Source organism: Mirounga leonina, unplaced genomic scaffold, assembly GCF_011800145.1.
Source record: "Mirounga leonina isolate KUSES-001 unplaced genomic scaffold, KU_Mleo_1.0 Mir_91, whole genome shotgun sequence".
Taxonomy (NCBI): Eukaryota; Metazoa; Chordata; class Mammalia; order Carnivora; family Phocidae; genus Mirounga; species Mirounga leonina.
In genome coordinates, this window is record NW_023270839.1 from 31,239,891 (window position 1) to 31,257,564 (window position 17,674).

General features: G+C 37.6%; 1 protein-coding gene across 4 annotated transcripts in view; it reads right to left on the minus strand.

The window, feature by feature from the left end:
- Positions 1 to 17,674, minus strand: part of NEDD4 (NEDD4 E3 ubiquitin protein ligase) — a 121,559-nt gene that overhangs the window by 75,362 nt on the left and 28,523 nt on the right. For all 4 annotated transcript variants that reach the window (XM_034994440.1, XM_034994441.1, XM_034994443.1 and 1 more), the window contains one exon: positions 2,344 to 2,397. In XM_034994440.1, the coding sequence (XP_034850331.1) occupies positions 2,344 to 2,397 (54 nt within the window). The remainder of the gene's footprint in view (positions 1 to 2,343; positions 2,398 to 17,674) is intronic.

The window sequence follows — 17,674 nt, forward strand, 5'->3', positions numbered from 1 at the left end:
ACCAATGGCTAGAGTTTCTATAACATCTCAGGTGATACATACACTTCAGTTACCTGCTAGGACTAACAACAAATCAGAGGATTAGAATGACACACACCACCCTGTTCTAATTATTTCTTGCTTCTTGAGAAAAGCTGTATTTCTAATCCCAGTTGATACCCTAAATGGCACATGTTAACATGTCACAGAGGAATGTATTCAGTGATGTTATTTTAATAAATTCAAAAATATGCAAAAGGAAACTATACTCAGGGATACATATATACATGATAAACAAGTTTTTTATAAGCAAAGAAATGATAAGCACAATATTCAGGACAGTGGCTACTACTTGTGGAGGAAGAAAAGGAGATGCTACTGGGGAGGGGAATGGTGGGGGGGGGTTGTAGATTTTGGTAATGTTCTAGTTCTTAAGTTGAGTAATAAGTGCACAGATATTTGTCTTATTATTTAAAACAAGGATTTAGGGGCACCTGGGTGGCTCAGTTGGTTAAGTGTCTGCCTTCGGCTCAGGTCATGATTCCAGGGTCCTGAGATCGAGCCCTGCATAGGGCTCCTTGCTCAGCAGGGAGCCCGCTTCTCCCTCTCCCTCTGCCCCTCCCTCCTGCTCTTGCTCACTCTCTGTCTCTCACTCTCTCTGTCAAATAAATAAATAAAATCTTAAATTAAATAAAATAATGATTTATATTATATACTTTTTTTGTGTTTATTTCATGATTTTAAAAAACACAAATACGAAATTTCACCTGGTCCCATCTAGAAGGGAAACAAATCTGTAGAGACAGAAGGGGAAAAAAATCTCTATTCTATAGAAAAAACAAAAATACAAACAGAAAAGAAAAAGCTCTGCACCTGACCATATTGATAACCAAACATCAACATCTGTCATGTCACTCAATCTTAAAAAGTTAGACTGCAGGGCGCCTGGGTGGCTTAGTTGTTTAAGCGACTGCCTTCAGCTCAGGTCATGATCCTGGAGTCCCAGGATCGAGTCCCGCATCGAGTCCCACATCGGGGTCCCTGCTCAGCAGGGAGTCTGCTTCTCCCTCTGACCCTCCCCCCTCTCATGTGCTCTCTCTCTCTCATTCTCTCTCTCAAATAAATAAAATCTTTAAAAAAAAAAAGTTAGACTGCAGTTAGTGATGAAGTCTCCTTTGGCAATAAAAAAGCACTTTTGCTTATTATGATTGCTAATTAATAGATTTCATTTGCAGTATTTTCCATTACTAGTATAGTTATCATTTCTTGAGGGGGGAAAAAACATGTTATGTAGTCCAACACTAAAAACAAATTTTAAAAATCCAGTTTCTTAAAAAAAAAAAAGAAGAAGAAAAGAAAGAAAAATCCAGTTTCTTTGTTAGCTAAAAAGTGAATGATTATTTCTTTTTTGGTGCTTCTGTTTAATAACTGATACGCCTTGAATACATAACACTGTCCTTACACCTTCCTGTTCGAATCTTACAGGTTTAAAACAGACGTGGAAGATGCGGAGAAGAAAAGATCTGAAATAGCATTCCTAAATTTTTTTTTTTTTAAGATTTTATTTATTTATTTGACAGAGAGAGACACAGCGAGAGAGGGAACACAAGCAGGGGGAGTGGGAGAGGGAGAAGCAGGCTTCCCGCCGAGCAGGGAGCCCGATGCGGGGCTCGATCCCAGGACCCTGGGATCATGACCTGAGCCGAAGGCAGACGCTTAACGACTGAGCCACCCAGGTGCCCTGAAATAGCATTCCTAAGAGACAAAATTAGGAAAAGGACAGGACTTCAAGATAGTCTTTAGGAAATCAGGAATTAGAACTACCTTTTCATAAAAATAAAATCAGGCTTAACTTTGTTTTTTTTTTTGGCCTCTGTAAGAGCTGACAGTCCTTTAGAGGACTTCATCAGTGTCAAGAGGACAGACAGTCTTCCTTCGAAGAAGAGCGGGGGAGGGGAGAGTGAGTGAGACAGAGGCACTGCAGTGAGGAGGTGCAGGTGTAGCTGCTCTGGGAGAGGGCTCCCTGAGCCTGGGCACACCCACCACTCCACAGAGCATGAGTGTGAGGGAAGGCAAGACAAAGAGGCCAGCTTTCCTGCCATCCCATCACATGGCACAAGAGGTCTTGAGTAAGACCGCAATCTGTGGAGAACTGACAAAAAGAGAGGTACCTGGGAGGAAAGTAGAAGGGAACACAGTAGCACTTGAAGGAGGGGGAAAAATTGTATCTGCCCCTCCACTTTGCCCAGAGCCTCCATAACCACCCTAAGTCATCTCTCCCGTCACAGATCCCCAGCCCACTATGCACTGCCCTACTGAGATATACCCTTGCTTCCTATTTCACACTAGTACAATGTAACTTACCAACCGATTTTCATCAAATACTTCAAAAAGAAGCCGGTGCTGCTGAGGATGGACCTAAGTAAGAAAAACACAACGTTTCTTTAAAAACAAGTGAAAATCAGTCAACCTGGACTCTGAGAAATAAATTCTTGAAATGTTTCCTAATTCCTACTTTTTAGAGTGTATTTAAAATTACACGAGACACATCGTACAAAAGCAGGCCAATCCTATGTCACCCATTTTCTGATAGTTCTACCATAACAACGAAGTGGATTTGGGTGCTTATTTTTACATTTTTTTCTAAAATAGAATAAAATAAAGGAAAATAAAATTTCAAAAAATTATTTAAATATTTGCAAGCTTTTAAAAATATAGGTTGTATTTTAACTTTTCATCATCAATTTTATTTACTGACTTCTTATTTATCAAGTTAGAACAACCCAAAGTGGATACTGAGTTTATGGAAACTAGTTTTCTGAATCCTTTTTAGCACTGACTTGATAAAACTGTTTGTTGCTTCTACTGCATAAAGGACATAAGCACTCAAAAAGTATACACTGAGTTTTCACTTACAGGATGAGTAAAAATTAACATGCAGTATTTTTTTTTCCAAAGCTGACACTTTCACATTTTCTGAAATACTTCAACATCAAGTTAATATCTACTAAATATCAAATACTGGGCACCTGGGTGGCTCAGTTGGTTAAGCGACTGCCTTCGGCTCAGGTCATGATCCTGGAGTTCCCAGGATCGAGTCCCGCATCGGACTCCCTGCTCAGCAGGGAGTCTGCTTCTCCCTCTGACCCTCCCCTATCTCATGCTCTCTCTCTATCTCATTCTCTCTCTCAAATAAATAAATAAAATCTTTAAAAAAAATATCAAATACAAAGAAAATCCAATAATTTTTTATACCAGAGGTTAAGATAACATATAAAAAAATTCTCACATTTAAATTGATTTTTCCCCTATGATATATTACATTACACACTTTGATATTTTATTTTATTTTTTTTAAGATTTTATTTATTTATTTGTCAGAGAAAGACACAGCGAGAGAGGGAACACAAACGGGGAGTGGGAGAGGGAGAAGCAGACTCCCTGCCGAGCAGGGAGCCCGATGCGGGACTCGATCCCGGGACTCCAGGATCATGACCTGAGCCGAAGGCAGTCGCCCAACCAACTGAGCCACCCAGGCACCCACACACTTTGATATTTTAAAACTTATGTTTACAAAAAGACAAACAAAAAAACCTCCCCAAAACCCCCAATTTTGGTTTACACGTTAAAAGTATTAACAACCTCCAGCAAAAGTCCAACAGGTGTGACAAAGATATTTAGATACCTAAGCCAATGTCCACTCTCCCTTATGTCCTTCTAAGAACATAATCCTAATTTTACCTGCAGCAATTTGCCCAGGGTCACCACACTGTACAACTCTGGGGGAGAGAGGCTTTAATTTTTTTTAAATTGAAGTATAGGATACCTTCAGTAAAGTATAAAGTTTACTAACCTTATACACACAGCCTGATGACTTTTTTTTTTTAGGTTTCAGAACTATCAAGAGGTAGAACTTTTATTTTAATCTAGGCAGACTAATTTCAAAATACATGCTCTTAATTACTAGGTTATACAGCCTCTCAAAGTAAAAAAAAAAATGAAGTAAATGATACAAAAAGAAAACAATTATATTAACTTTAAAAAAAAAGTATTTCATAGGAAAAAAGCATTGCATAGTTCTATAGGTTCAATCCATAACATTTAGTGTTTACAATGAAGATGCAACTGGAATGAACATATCTAAAAAAGGCATTAAAATATACAAAATACATACTAGTGATAATAGAAGGAATTATTAAAAGTAAATGTGGTCTTTTTTTTCATTTATTAAGATTTTCCATAGCCTGATATAGAGCCAGATACTTAAGTATTCCAATGGCAAGTTAAAAAAAGTTGCATTTTCTGATATTAGGCAGCAACATATGAGAAACATCTGTTAGATCAACTTTATTCAGCTTATTTATTTGGATTCTCTTTATCCTTACTAATTTTTTTAATTGTGTTTCTATTTTTCTTAGTATTTTCTTAATATTTAGCTCATTTTTCATGTATTTTATTTTTTTTAAATAATTTTAATTCCACTATAATTAAGATAGAATGTTATATTAGTTTTAGGTGTACAATACAGTGATTCAACATTTCCATATATCACCCCATGCTCATCATGACAAGTGCACTCCTTAATCCCCATTATCTGTTTCACCCATCCCCCCACCCACCTCCCCTCTGGTAAGCATCAGTTTGTTTTCTTTATTTAAAAGTCTGTTTTTCGTTTGTTCCTTTCTTCGTTCACTTGTTTTGTTTCTTAAATTCCACACATGTGTGAAATCATATGATATTTGTCTTTCTCTCATTCATTTATTTCACTTAGCATTATACCCTCTAATTCCATCCATGTTGTTGCAAATGGCAAGATTTTATTTTTTTTTATAGTAGAGTAATATTCTTGTGTGTGTGTGTGTGCGTGTGTACCAATCTTCTTTATCTATTCATCTATTGATGGACAGTTGGGTCACTTCCATATTTTGGCTATTGTAAATAATGCTGCAGTAGTAAACAGGGGTGCATATATCTTTTAGAACTAGTGTTTTCATATTCTTTGGGTAAATACCCAGTAGTGAAATTGCTGGATCATATGTAATTCTATTTTTACTTTGAGGAACCTCCATACTGTTTTCCACAGAGGTTGCACCAGTTTGCATTCCCACCAAGAGTACACAAGGGTTCCTTTTTTTCCACATCCTCGCCAACCTTGCTGTTTCTTGTGTTTTTTACTTTAGCATTCTGACAGGTAGGAGATGATCTCTCATTGTAGTTTTGATTTATATTTCTCTGATGATGAGTGATGTTGAGCATCTTTTCATGTGTCTGTTGACCACAGCCTGATGAGTTTTTATATACATATACTGTGTCATCATCACCTAGATCAAAATATCGAATGCTCCATTCTATTTTATGTATTGTTTTCTCTATAAATAGTGCCCTCTGGACTTGTTCAACATTGACACTCCGAATCTGTCTATCTAAAAATGGTTCCCTTCCATCCAGGAACAACCAAAGAGGCCAACCTACTGGCAGTCATTTGGATGGGCTTCTGGGAGAGCTCTTTCAGTAGGGCTGACTCAGCTGGGAGAGATGTCCCTTCTGTCCCCTTGCATTTCTCTTCCTGCCTTGGTTAGGACAGCTGGTTCTCTTAAAGTCACATTGTGACCATGGAGCAACTATGGGGATGGAAGCCCCAATCAAGGGTGAGACACCATGGAAATAGAAAAGTAGTGTAAGACAATAATCTTTTCTAAGAAGATATAGAGGAATTTGGGGAGGAGATGAACCTTGAGCTGAAACTTAATGATGGGAAGAATTTGAATAAGAAACTATAGAGAGCATTTCACAGCAAGGAGATCACATGAGGAAAGACATGGGGGCAGAATGAGCATGCTCTAAGGAGATCACACTGATAACATTTTTGTATTAGGAAGTGGCAAAAAATTTTTATTAGTGAGACTAGAGCCAAGCTGAGAGTACTGAAATCCAGAAGAGGAGTTATGACTTGACTGGTAGGGAAGAAAATGAAGCTTTTAAAGGAAAAACAACATGATGTAGGTCGTACGTAAATATTATTTTGTCAGTGATACACAAAATAAATGGGGCTGGAGAGAAACCCTGGAGTCCATAGGGACTATGGCTCTAGGGACTCAAACATGAAGTGTGTATGAAAGCTGTGCCTGAGATTGTCCCAGTGAGAATAGGGAGGGAGAAAGGCCATGAAAAATATTTTGAGGAAAAAAATCAAAAGTCTCAGTGTCTGTCAAAGTACCTGACAGACACTGTAGAAGTTTGACAAATATTGCTAAGAAAAGGTATAATATCTGATCTAATCAGGCCTCTGCTGCCCTGGCTTAGCATTTAATTAATAGCAGGATTCGCTACCCCAACTATCATATCTTTTAAATTTATCTTTCCTACTATAACTGGATTGACTTACCTAACGGGCTGTTCAGGCCATCTTTACTGCCCTACTCAAAAGTTGTTCCCGATGGCCTAAAGAATGAAATCCAAATGACTGAGCATGGAGTGATCCCTCATGATCTGAGTCCAGTTGCCTTTCCAGCCTCATCTCTTACAACCGTCCCCTTGCCGACCCAAATATACATATATACTATGTTCTAATCACATGAGAAGAGGATGACTCACCACTTACTGTGCTTCTGACCTACCCTTCAGTACATGCTAAGGTCTCTCCACTTGAAACACCTTCTCTGCTTTATGTTCAAGCCTTGGTTCAGATGTCAACTTCTCCTTTAAGCCTTACCTCCCCAGTCACTTCTACTCCTCTGTCTTCAGCTTATTACAACACTGGCTACAATCTTCCTTTTATCAAAGTTAATAGGGAATATGTGATATTTCCCTACTGAATTACAAACACCGTAAGAGACTTATTGTTTTCTATATATGAGAGGCACACAATAAATGCAACAATACAATTGAACATGTGTGGTGAGAATACTAATTCAAAATGGTAGCCTGAACATGACTATTTATCCTCTCCCTCCTGAGAGCCCATTTAAGTAATAGTAAAGGAGTTTGTAAGAGGTGTAAAACTATTACAGCAAAGATAATATGAGGGCCATTAGCAAGTGGGCAATTTCAACAACTCCCCACTGGATAGATGAAGTAGGGATGAAAGCAGTAAGCAGAGCAGAAGAAGATGAAAACTCAAAACAGTGCAATCACCCCAATGAGAGAATGTTCATACAGCACTTTACCTCTGGATGGTCCACACACAGACATACACACACATCATCAGAGTTTCTCTTTGCATCTGATTTCAGCTAGAGGTTTTACAAAAAATGCAACCACCAGTTTTAATATACAAAACTTAAATGGACTCTAAAAATGTAACATATAATTGTTGAATGTTTATGCCTTGTATGTATGGAATAGGTGGTTTTTCTATTGTATCACTGTTAAGTATGATTAGAACACCAGAGATCACAGATGTACAAACAGCAAAACTGTCTTTAAAGGAAAAACAAATGTTTTAGGAAACAAAAGAAAACACTTTAAAAAATTGTAAGTAGAAATATTGGGGAAAGTTCTGAATCCATAAAGCAAAAACAGGATAGTATAAAAAGGGAACAACTGGAGAACAAAGAGGCTTTGGAAGTAAAAATGACTGTTGAATTCAAATATAAGCAACTTAAGGTAAATTTGCAAAAATCTCTCAAAATATAGAACAAAAAGCTAAGTTGAGGAAAGTATGAGAGAAAAATTTAAAAAGAGGGTTTTTCTGAATCCTCAAAATTCAGTGAAAGAATTGGACCCTAATGCCCTAAAGTAGAAGTTGAGAAAACTATGGCTATAGGCCAAATCTAGCCAGCCACCTGTTTCTTTTTTTTTTAAACAGCCCATGAGATATGAATTTTTTAAAAATATAAAATGGTTACATTTTAAATGGATATATAAGTAGCTACATAATAGCCTCGACTTTTGCCTCCAGGCCCAAAAACCCGAAGTATTTACTATCTGTCTCTTTTCTAAAAAAGTTTGCTAGGGGCGCCTGGGTGGCTCAGTCAGTTAAGCGTTTGCCTTCAGCTCAGGTCATGATCTCAGGGTCCTTCAGCTCATAGCCCCCACATCGGGTTCCCTGTTCTGTGGGGAGTCTGCTTCTCCCCCTCCCCCTCCCCCTACTCGTGCTCTTTCTCTCTCTCTCTCAAATAAATACAACTTAAAAAAATTTTTTTTTAAAGTTGGGGCTGACTCCTTTCCTGAGACATTCACTGTATGTTATCTATTAATTTCTCTATCTAGCATGGTACTGAATAAAACCATCCTTGAAAGGTGTGAACAGTCACTCAAACCATTTTCTGTGTTTTCTCTGGTTCACATGAAGAATTCTTGTTGAGAAAGCGTAGGTGACTCTGCATCCAACCAGTTGGAATTCTCAAATGATAATACAGAGGGAAGAAAATTATTAAAGGAATTACACAAATTTTCAGAGCTGAAGGGAAACAATAGTCTTTAAATTGAAATGCTCACCAAAGGCCCAACACAATGAATTTAAAACTACACACAAAGGCATTTCACTGTGAAATTTTAAAACACTAGAGGGGCACCGGGATGGCTCAGTTGGTTAGGCGGCTGCCTTCAGCTGGGGTCATGATCCCAGGGTCCTGGGATCGAGCCCCGCATTGGGCTCCTTGCTCAGCGGGGAGCCTGCTGCTCCCCCTGCTTGTGCTTACTCTCTCTCTCTCTCCCCCTCTCTCTCTCTGTCAAATAAATAAAAAATATTTTAAAAAATAAAAAAATAAAACACTAGGACAATTATGAAACATTTCAGAGAAAGAGAAAAGAATCAAACCCAAAAGAACAAGAAACAGACTTCTCAACAGCAACACGATGCTCAACAATGTTATGAAGCCATGCCTTCAAGTTTCTGAGGAAAAATTATTTTCAATCTAGAATCCCATGAGTGGCCAAACTATTGGCCAAACATAAGTTGGCTATTTATTCATCTGTCATAGCTTGAAGTCAGTTTGGGACATGGGTGTGTGAGCTTATTCAGCAACATGGGAATAATGGTCAGAATAACAAACAGAAACAGTTAAAAAGTGGTTTCTCCTGGGAAGCAGGAATAGGAAGAGAGAAGTAGAGCACTAGAGTCTGTCACTTTCCATTATAAGCCCCTTTATACTACCTCAGTTTTAAGCTATGTGTGAATTTTTTCATGAGATAATTCTTAAATATTTATTAAAAATAGGAGTAAAGCTATGATCACAAAAAAAGAGTTTATAGGGTCATATTTACAGGAAAGGTGAAAGCAAAGAAACAAAAACTAAAATGCTGGTGATAGATTTTTTGGAAAAAAAAATAAGTATGTAAGTCTATAAATGCATAAAATAGTAGAATAAAAAAAATTTGCCAGAGGAGTAACCAAATGTTCAAAGAACAAAGGTATTGGTAAGTGTCAATTTATTCTATAGTGTCCATAAAGAATGTGAAGTAATGTTCCTAGAAATTCTGCTGGTGGATGCAGGAAAAAAACAATGCAGGTACATTTCAGAAAGTAGCTTTATTGAGATATATTTCACATACCATATGATTGACCCATTGAAAGTGTACAATTTAATGGTTTTTAGTATTTTCATAGAGCATGCAACTACTGTCACGATTTTAGAACATTTTCATCACCTCAAAAAGAAACCTCATGCCCGTTAGCAGTCGCTCCTAATTTCCCCTCAACCTCACCAATCTCAGGCAACCTCCAATCTACTTTTTCTCTCTATAGATTCATCTATTTTAGACATTTAATGTAATCATATAATATGTGGTCTTTTGTAATTGGCTTCTTGCTACTTTTTTGTGGTTCACCCCTGTTGTAGCTTGTATCAGTACTTCATTTCTTCTTAGAGCTGAAAAATATCCCATTGTATGTATATACTCCATATTTTGTATCCATTCATCTGTTGATAGACATTTGGGTTGTTTCTACTTTTTGACAATGATTAATGGTTCTATGAATATTCATGTACAAGTTTTTGTGTGGACATGTGTTGTAAGTACATTTTAAAATAAAACTGTGTAAAAGTTAAATGGCTGTGTAAAAGTTAATGGTATTTTTATTTTTATTTATTTCTTTTTTTTTAGAGAGAGAGCATGAGTGGGGGTGGGAGGGCAGAGGCAGAGGGAGAGAAAGAATCTTAAGCAGGCTCCACGCCCAGCACGGGGCCAGACACAGGGCTCGATCTCACAACCCTGAGATCCTAACTAGAGCCGAAATCAAGAGTCAGACGCTTAACTGACTGAGCCATCCAAGTACCCCAGAAAGGTAATTTTACAAGAATAAAGCATTATATAAATAGAAGGTATCTTGGCATTTTTATTTACATGTTTTATGTCTGCTTTCTCTATATAGTTATTTTCATCAACAAATATAAAAATAAATTATAGATACATAGTCATGGGGGGAAAATCCAAACAGTAAAAAAGATACATAGTGAATTATAAATCTCTCTCTTATCCTTGTCTCATCCTCAGAGAAAATACTGCAGTTCCTTAGGTCCTTCCAGAAGTATTTTATGCAAATACTAGCATATGAGAAAGCATTTTTTGTTTCTGTTTTTACACAAAGAGGTGCATCATACACACAATGTTCTGTGCCTTTGCTCCTTCATCAGTATATTTTGAAACTAATTCTCTATTAATACATATACATCTCTTTCTTTTCAAATAGCTAATGAGGATTTCATTGTATGGCTGTACCATAATTTACTTAGTGCTTTATTAATGGGGTGTCCCCTACTTCTTCCTAGCTAACAGAATTCTGATTTTATTCAAACAGTGGATGACAATGTGTGTCAGGGATAGATGGCCACTCCCCACCCCCAGGGGCTGAATTCTGATTCTTCTAAGCCTCGTAATTCCATTCTCCTTACCAAAAACTGGGTTAGAAGTACGTACATGACACAATTCTAGCCCAAGATATAAGAATCAAAGTCTCCTGGGAGAACTTTTGAAAAGGGTGCTTCCCTTTTCAAAAGAGACACGTGGGGGAGAACTCTCCGTTTTCTACCTATGGACATCATTGGGTGACGCTATGACTTTTGGAACTGCTGCAAGCATCCTGTAACCTGGACAGAAAGCCAAGAGAATCCCAGAAAGGCTGGGTCACACATGGCTGTTCAGCTGCTGTGGTCACATCCATTCCCCTATCTGATTCTTATGATTAGAGATAATAAATGTCCTTATTGTTTAAGCCAGTATTAGTTGTTACTTCAAGTCTTTTACTTGAACCCAAAAGCATCTTAAATGGTACACTTCCTCAGAGGGGCTAAATTCCCTATGATCTCCCTGACATTATACCCTAAATGCCTAATATCTCCCTGATAGTCATTCCCTAGCATCTGGTGTTTCCCCTTTCATAATGCTCAGTACACTGGCATTTATTTTGACACGTTCATAGGGGTCCATAAGAAACAGTGAGCTTTGTTGAGGGACTGTGGCCATCTCATTAGCAAACATCAGAAAGTGCCTGGAAACAAATATAGAAAACTATCACACCAATTTTGTATGTGTTTGTAGAGGTGGAGGAGTATAAATATATGGATAAAAACACATAGGAAACAATACCAGAAGATTGCACAGTGATGGTTTTATGGTAATTAAGTTACAGCTGATTTTCATTTCTCTTAAAAATATATATAATACATATTATATATGTGTATATGTAAAAATATAATTATACATAAAATATTTATAATTGTTTTATTTGTCAGAATTTCCAGAACCAGGGTCTCTACTACACAGGTAGAAAAAAGAGAAAATTTTACTACTTTGAAAAGGACACTCTGACAAACAAGTAATATGCTCAGAAAGGGGCTCCTCAAACAGACACAGAGTTCACCTAGAATGGTGTAGTATGCACAACAGAAAGGACCCTGTGTTCCCACATTTTGAGATCCGCGTTTCCCTACAGAACATATGCGTGACCATATACACATTATGTAAATGCAGTTGGCCCTTTGTTCAAACATGGGGGTTAGGGGTGCAGTTGAAAATCTGCGCATAACTTTTGACTGCCCCAAAACTTAATTGCTGATAGCCTACTGTTGACCAGAAGCCTTACAGATAACATAAACATAAATCAAGATAGCAAATGTGCTTATTGTTTATTGTGTATGTTATATATATTAAATACTGTATTCTTAAAATAAGCTGAAAGAAAATGTTATTAAGAAAATCATAAGGAAGAGAAATACATTTATAGTACTGTACCATATTTATAAAAAAAAATTCCGCATATAAGTGAACCCATGCAGTTCAAACCTGTGTTGTTCAAGGGTCCACTGTATAATATGCTGAGTATGACTACTAAGGATACAAACCAAGCACCATGGGAATATGAAGAATGGAGTGAGCTGTCTTTCCAGATGCTCAGGTACTGTGCTCATACACAGAGTCCATCTTCCCTCCCATAACTTGCCTCCATTAGTCTCATCTGAGCTACTAACTGTCAGTACAGATTTTACTATAATTTGCTATGAAGCATATAGGCACTTAAAGGAGTCTTCCTGTTTGTTAATCTACCAATAACAGTTCTCTGCAAAAACTTTCTTTGAACTTCATGTTTTCTCAAAGATACAAAGGCTCCCTTCAACTTCTGACCACAATTTCCATTTGGTTAAATGCCCAATAACTGTAATATATTATCTCTATAAATAGAGATATTTAGTTTTGACTATAATACATTATCTCTATAAATATTTTATGTGAATACAGTCAATTGAAAACATTTTATGCTATGTATAAATAATGATATAAATGACAAAGAGGAAAATAGGGGACCACACATAATAATGTCCTTTGTACAGAAAATACTCAATCACCATGTGTTTTCAGTTTTATTCTAGCTGTGATGAATTAGCATTGATATAAACACAGATTTATCTAGTTGTTGTTGCAATAAATTTGCAAAGTTCTGATAGAAATAAATGTGCAGCCTCTGATCCCAGAGTAAAGCAACGCTGGCTAGAACATTTGGGAATAATGAAATTATGGTAAAAGAAACAATGAGTAAAATACAGTAAAAGACACTAAGTTGCTCTATCATTTACAAATGGCCTTCTTATTTTTGTGTTAACATCTCTAATTCAAAAGTAGTACCAATTTTCAAGCATCTTTTCTAGAAGGAAATCAAGATCATCAAAAATAATGAGATTTTTAATTCTAATTTTAAATTTAAAAAATTCTGAATTTTAATTACAATTTAATTTCCTCTAACAGATATCTTTGATTTATTTTTGGCTTTTAAAGAATCTGTCCATTTTAGCTGTTAAAATTGTTGCCATAAAGTCGTCCATATTACATTATTATTATTATTGTCTATGGGATGTACCTTTCATTCTTTTTTTTTTAAGATTTATTTATTTTAGAGATAGAGAGAGTGGGGGAAGGGGCAGAGGGAGGGAGAGAGACAATCTCAAGCAGACTCCCAGCTGAACTCAGAGCCTGAGGTGGGGCTCAATCTTACTACCCCAAGATCATGACCTGAGCTGAAACCAAGAGTCAGTCGCTCAACTGACTGAGCCACCCAGGTGTCTTTCATTCTTGATAGTGGTCATTTGAATTTTCTCTCTTATTTGGGCTAGCTACAGCTATAATTTTATTAATCTTTTCAAAGAACCACTTTGGTTTCATTTATTCTTGACTTTTTATCCATTTTCTATTTCATTGAATTCTATTCTTATTTCTTTCCCTCTACTTTTTTTTCTAAGATAGAAACTTAGATCACTGATTTTAAGTCTTTTTTCTTTTGTATATAGGCACTTAAAGGTGTAAATTTGTCTCCAAGCACCAAATTAGCTTATCCCATATTTCGATAATGTTACTTTAATAATCAGTTAAAATGTCTTGTAATTTTCCTTAAGATTTCCTTTTTGATCCATGGCTTACTTAAAATATGTTGCTTGGGGCGCCTGGGTGGTTCAGTTAAGCGTCTGTCTTCGGCTCAGGTCAGACTTGGGATGAAGTCTCGCATTGCATCGGGCTCCCTGCTTCTCTCCCTCCCTCTGCCTGCTGCTCCCCCTGCTTGTGCTCTGTCAATTAAATAAATAAAATCTTAAAAAAAAAAGTTGCTTAATTTCCAAATATTTGTGGATTTCCCAGGTATATTTGTACTACTGAATTCTATTTTCAGAGAACATGTTGAATCTCAAGCCTTTTAAGTGTATTCAGACTCGATTTATGGCCCAGTATATGGTCTATCTGGGTGAATGTTCCATAGGCATATAAAAAGAATGTATATTCTTCAGGTATTAGGTGTAGTCTTCTATACATGCCAAATGGGCTGATTGATAGTGTTGTTCAGATCTTTCACGTATTTACCGACATTTTTTGTCGTTATTTTATTACTACTGAGAGAGGAGTGAAAAAACCTTCAACTATTCTGAATTTATTTCCCTACATCTGTCAACGTTTGCTTTATAATTTTGACGCCCTTTTATCAGGTGTGTCCTCCTGATGACTAAGCCCTTTTATGTTCACGAAATGGCCTTCTTTATCTCTAATAATACTTTTCATCCTAAAGTCTACTTATCTAATGTTAATACAGCCTTACCAGGGTTTTTGTTTGTTTGTTTGTTTGGGGCCTTTTTTTTTTTTTTTTGGCCTAGTGTTTGAATGGTATATCTTTTTCTGTACTTTTACATTTGACCTGTGTGTGTCTCCTATTAAGGGCATATGCTTGAATCTTGCTTTTTTCGGGTACTTATTTAGATGGTTGGCATTATGACCATCATCTTTCTATTTCTATTCTATTTATCTTTATTCCCTTTTATCTTTTTAAAAAATTATTTATCAAGTATTTCTTGGTATTCCATTTTCTTTCCTTTATTGGATTTTTACCTATAATTTTCCATTTTAATTTTTTTGTGGCTGCTCTGAGGATTAGAGTATGCACCCTTAAGTATCACAGTTGTAATGGCCAGAGTTGGGCCACTTAGATCTCTTTCAAAAGAACCTGCATAGCTGATTGACAGCCTCTGGCTGACCATGCATCTTTGAATCTACCCATTGTGTTCTCCTGGGCATAGCAGGGATCTAGAGCCTGGCCATTCATGCCCAACACAGGATTCCTCTAACAGACCATCTTTCCTGGGAAACTCTCCATCAGCTTGGATAAGACTTTCTCAGAACTGTGCTGCAACACGGGGCTCTTGCTACCCAATCTTTTCCCCTCTCCCTGCACAAGTGTTAGGCCTGCATCATGATGAGAAGGCTCTTCCCATCTGTGTGTCCTCCCGCTTTAACCTTCACAGGTGCTTGCCCAATAAACCTCTTGTGCATCTAATCCCATCTGAGTGTCTGTTTCTTAGAAGACCTAAACCAACCAGATGGTATGGGTGGTGGGGTTTTAGGACCAGTCCACCCTTACCTGCTGTCAAGGAGCTCCCCATCCTGAGCAGAATGTGGGACACATGCAGTCCCTGGCATAACATGGTGATTCAGTTCATAAAGACTTCTCCAGTGGTATTCTGGGGAAATGCCCTGGCTAAAATTCAGCTTGTACGGAGTCCACTCGTTCTGTGGATCCACCCAGTAGTCATTTCACTGGTTTTCAAGTGTAAAAGTGGGATTGACATACTGGAACTTGGACCCCTCACCACCACCACGTTGAATCCATGGCTTGTGGGATAAGAGCTATCAAAGTGAGAAAGCCAAGTGGAAGTCTCTGAAACTGTCCTCCCTCTGGTCAAGGTAATAAATCTAAAACAACATTGATTATATATGACAACAAAAGCACAAGCAATAAAAGAAAAAATAAACTGAACATCCTCAAAATTAAAAATTTTTGTGCTTCAAAGTATACCACCAATAAAATCAAAACACACAATCCATGGAATGGGAGAAAATTTTTGCAAATCATGTGTTTGACAGGGATTTGTGTCTAGAAATACAAAGAACTATGAAAACTCAAAAACAAAAAGACAAATAATCCAATTACAAAATGGGCGAAGAATCTAAACAGACATTTCTCCAAAGAAGATATACAAATGGCCAATTAACTCATGAAAAGATGTTCAACATCATTAGCTATCAGAGAAATGCAAATCAAAACCACAATGAGGGGCGCCTGGGTGGCTCAGTTGGTTAAGCGACTGCCTTCGGCTCAGGTCATGATCCTGGAGTCCCAGGATCGAGTCCCGCATCGGGCTCCCTGCTCGGCAGGGAGTCTGCTTCTCCCTCTGACCCTCCTCCCTGTGATGCTGTCTCTTATTCTCTCTCTCTCAAATAAATAAATAAAATCTTAAAAAAAAAAAAAAACCCACAATGAGATACCATTTCACACCCACTAGGAGGGCTGTAATAAAGAGACAGATAATAACAAGTGTTGTCAAGGATATGGAGAAATCAAAACTCACATACTACTGGTGAGAATATAAAGTGGTACAGCCACTTTGGAAACAGTTTGGCAATTCCTCATATGACCCAGCAATCCGACTCCTAGGTATATACTTCCAAATGAACATATATGTCCACACATTATTCGTAATAGTTAAAAAGCAGATACAACTCAGATATCCGTCAACTGATGCATGGATATATAAAATGTGGTTATCCATACAATGGAATATTATTTGGAAATAAAAAGAAATGAAGTACTGATACATGCTATAACATGGTTGAACGCTGGAAACATTATGCCAAGTGAAAGAAAGCAGACACAAAAGACCACATACTGTATGAAAGCATTTATATGAAATGGCCAAAATAGGCAAATCTAAGACACAGAGAGTAGATTGGTGGTTGTCTGGGAAGAGGGGCAGGTGTTGGGGAAGAATGGAGAATGACAGCTAGTGAGTATGGGTTTTTTTTTTCAGGCTAATGAAAATGTTCTAAAAGCTGATTTTGTTGATGTTTGCACAATGCTGTGAATATACTAAAAACCACCGAATGGTACACTTTGAGGGGGTGAATTGTATGTTATGTGAATTATATCTCAATAAAACTGTTTAAAAAAACAAACAAAAATCTTACAACCTGGTGGAAATGTCAAAGATTAGTACACCACTAAAGTCCTAAAGGATACGAGGATGGTTCCTGTAACAGGTTCATTTAATTCTCCAGTCTAGTCCCTGCAGAATCCAGACAGACTTTGGAGAAGGACTACACATGCAAGCTCAACCAAGTAATAGCTCCAGTCGCCTGCTGGTTTCCGAACACAAGGAGTCCAGAGTGCCCTGGCATTAGCTGAAGACTGTGGTTTGATGGGATTCACTATGTCCCCTGGTTGAGTGTGCTCCCTTTGGGAACTCAGACCTCTACCTCAGTAAAGCCCAGAGTTCCAGGGTTGGGAAGCATATAGTCCTCCAGTGGGTCTTTGGAAATGATGACAGGTAGGGCCACTCCTACTTCTACTCCTTTGTTCCGGGTCCCGTGTATACTTTCTGTTGCAATCACAGCTTCATATTGAAGCCTCTGGTTTAGTGAATAAACTGGCACCCCATCTTTGCAGACTATTGCCTCCATGTTGGTGCTTCAGTTGTGTTCCTTCAGTAGGCTGTTCCAGTGTCCTGTGAGGCTCCTGCTTCTGGATGATGTGGCAGGTGATGCAACCAATGGATCCCATGCTCATGAGTTCATTCCTGCACCTCTTTCACTATGAATTGGGTCCCCTGGAAGGTTGAAATGTTGTGTGGATTTCTATCCCTATAAAACATCCATCTGTAAGCCCCCAGACAGTTGTGCTGGCTGAGATTCTGCAGACTGGAAAGGCAAACCCATACCCAGAAGTAAT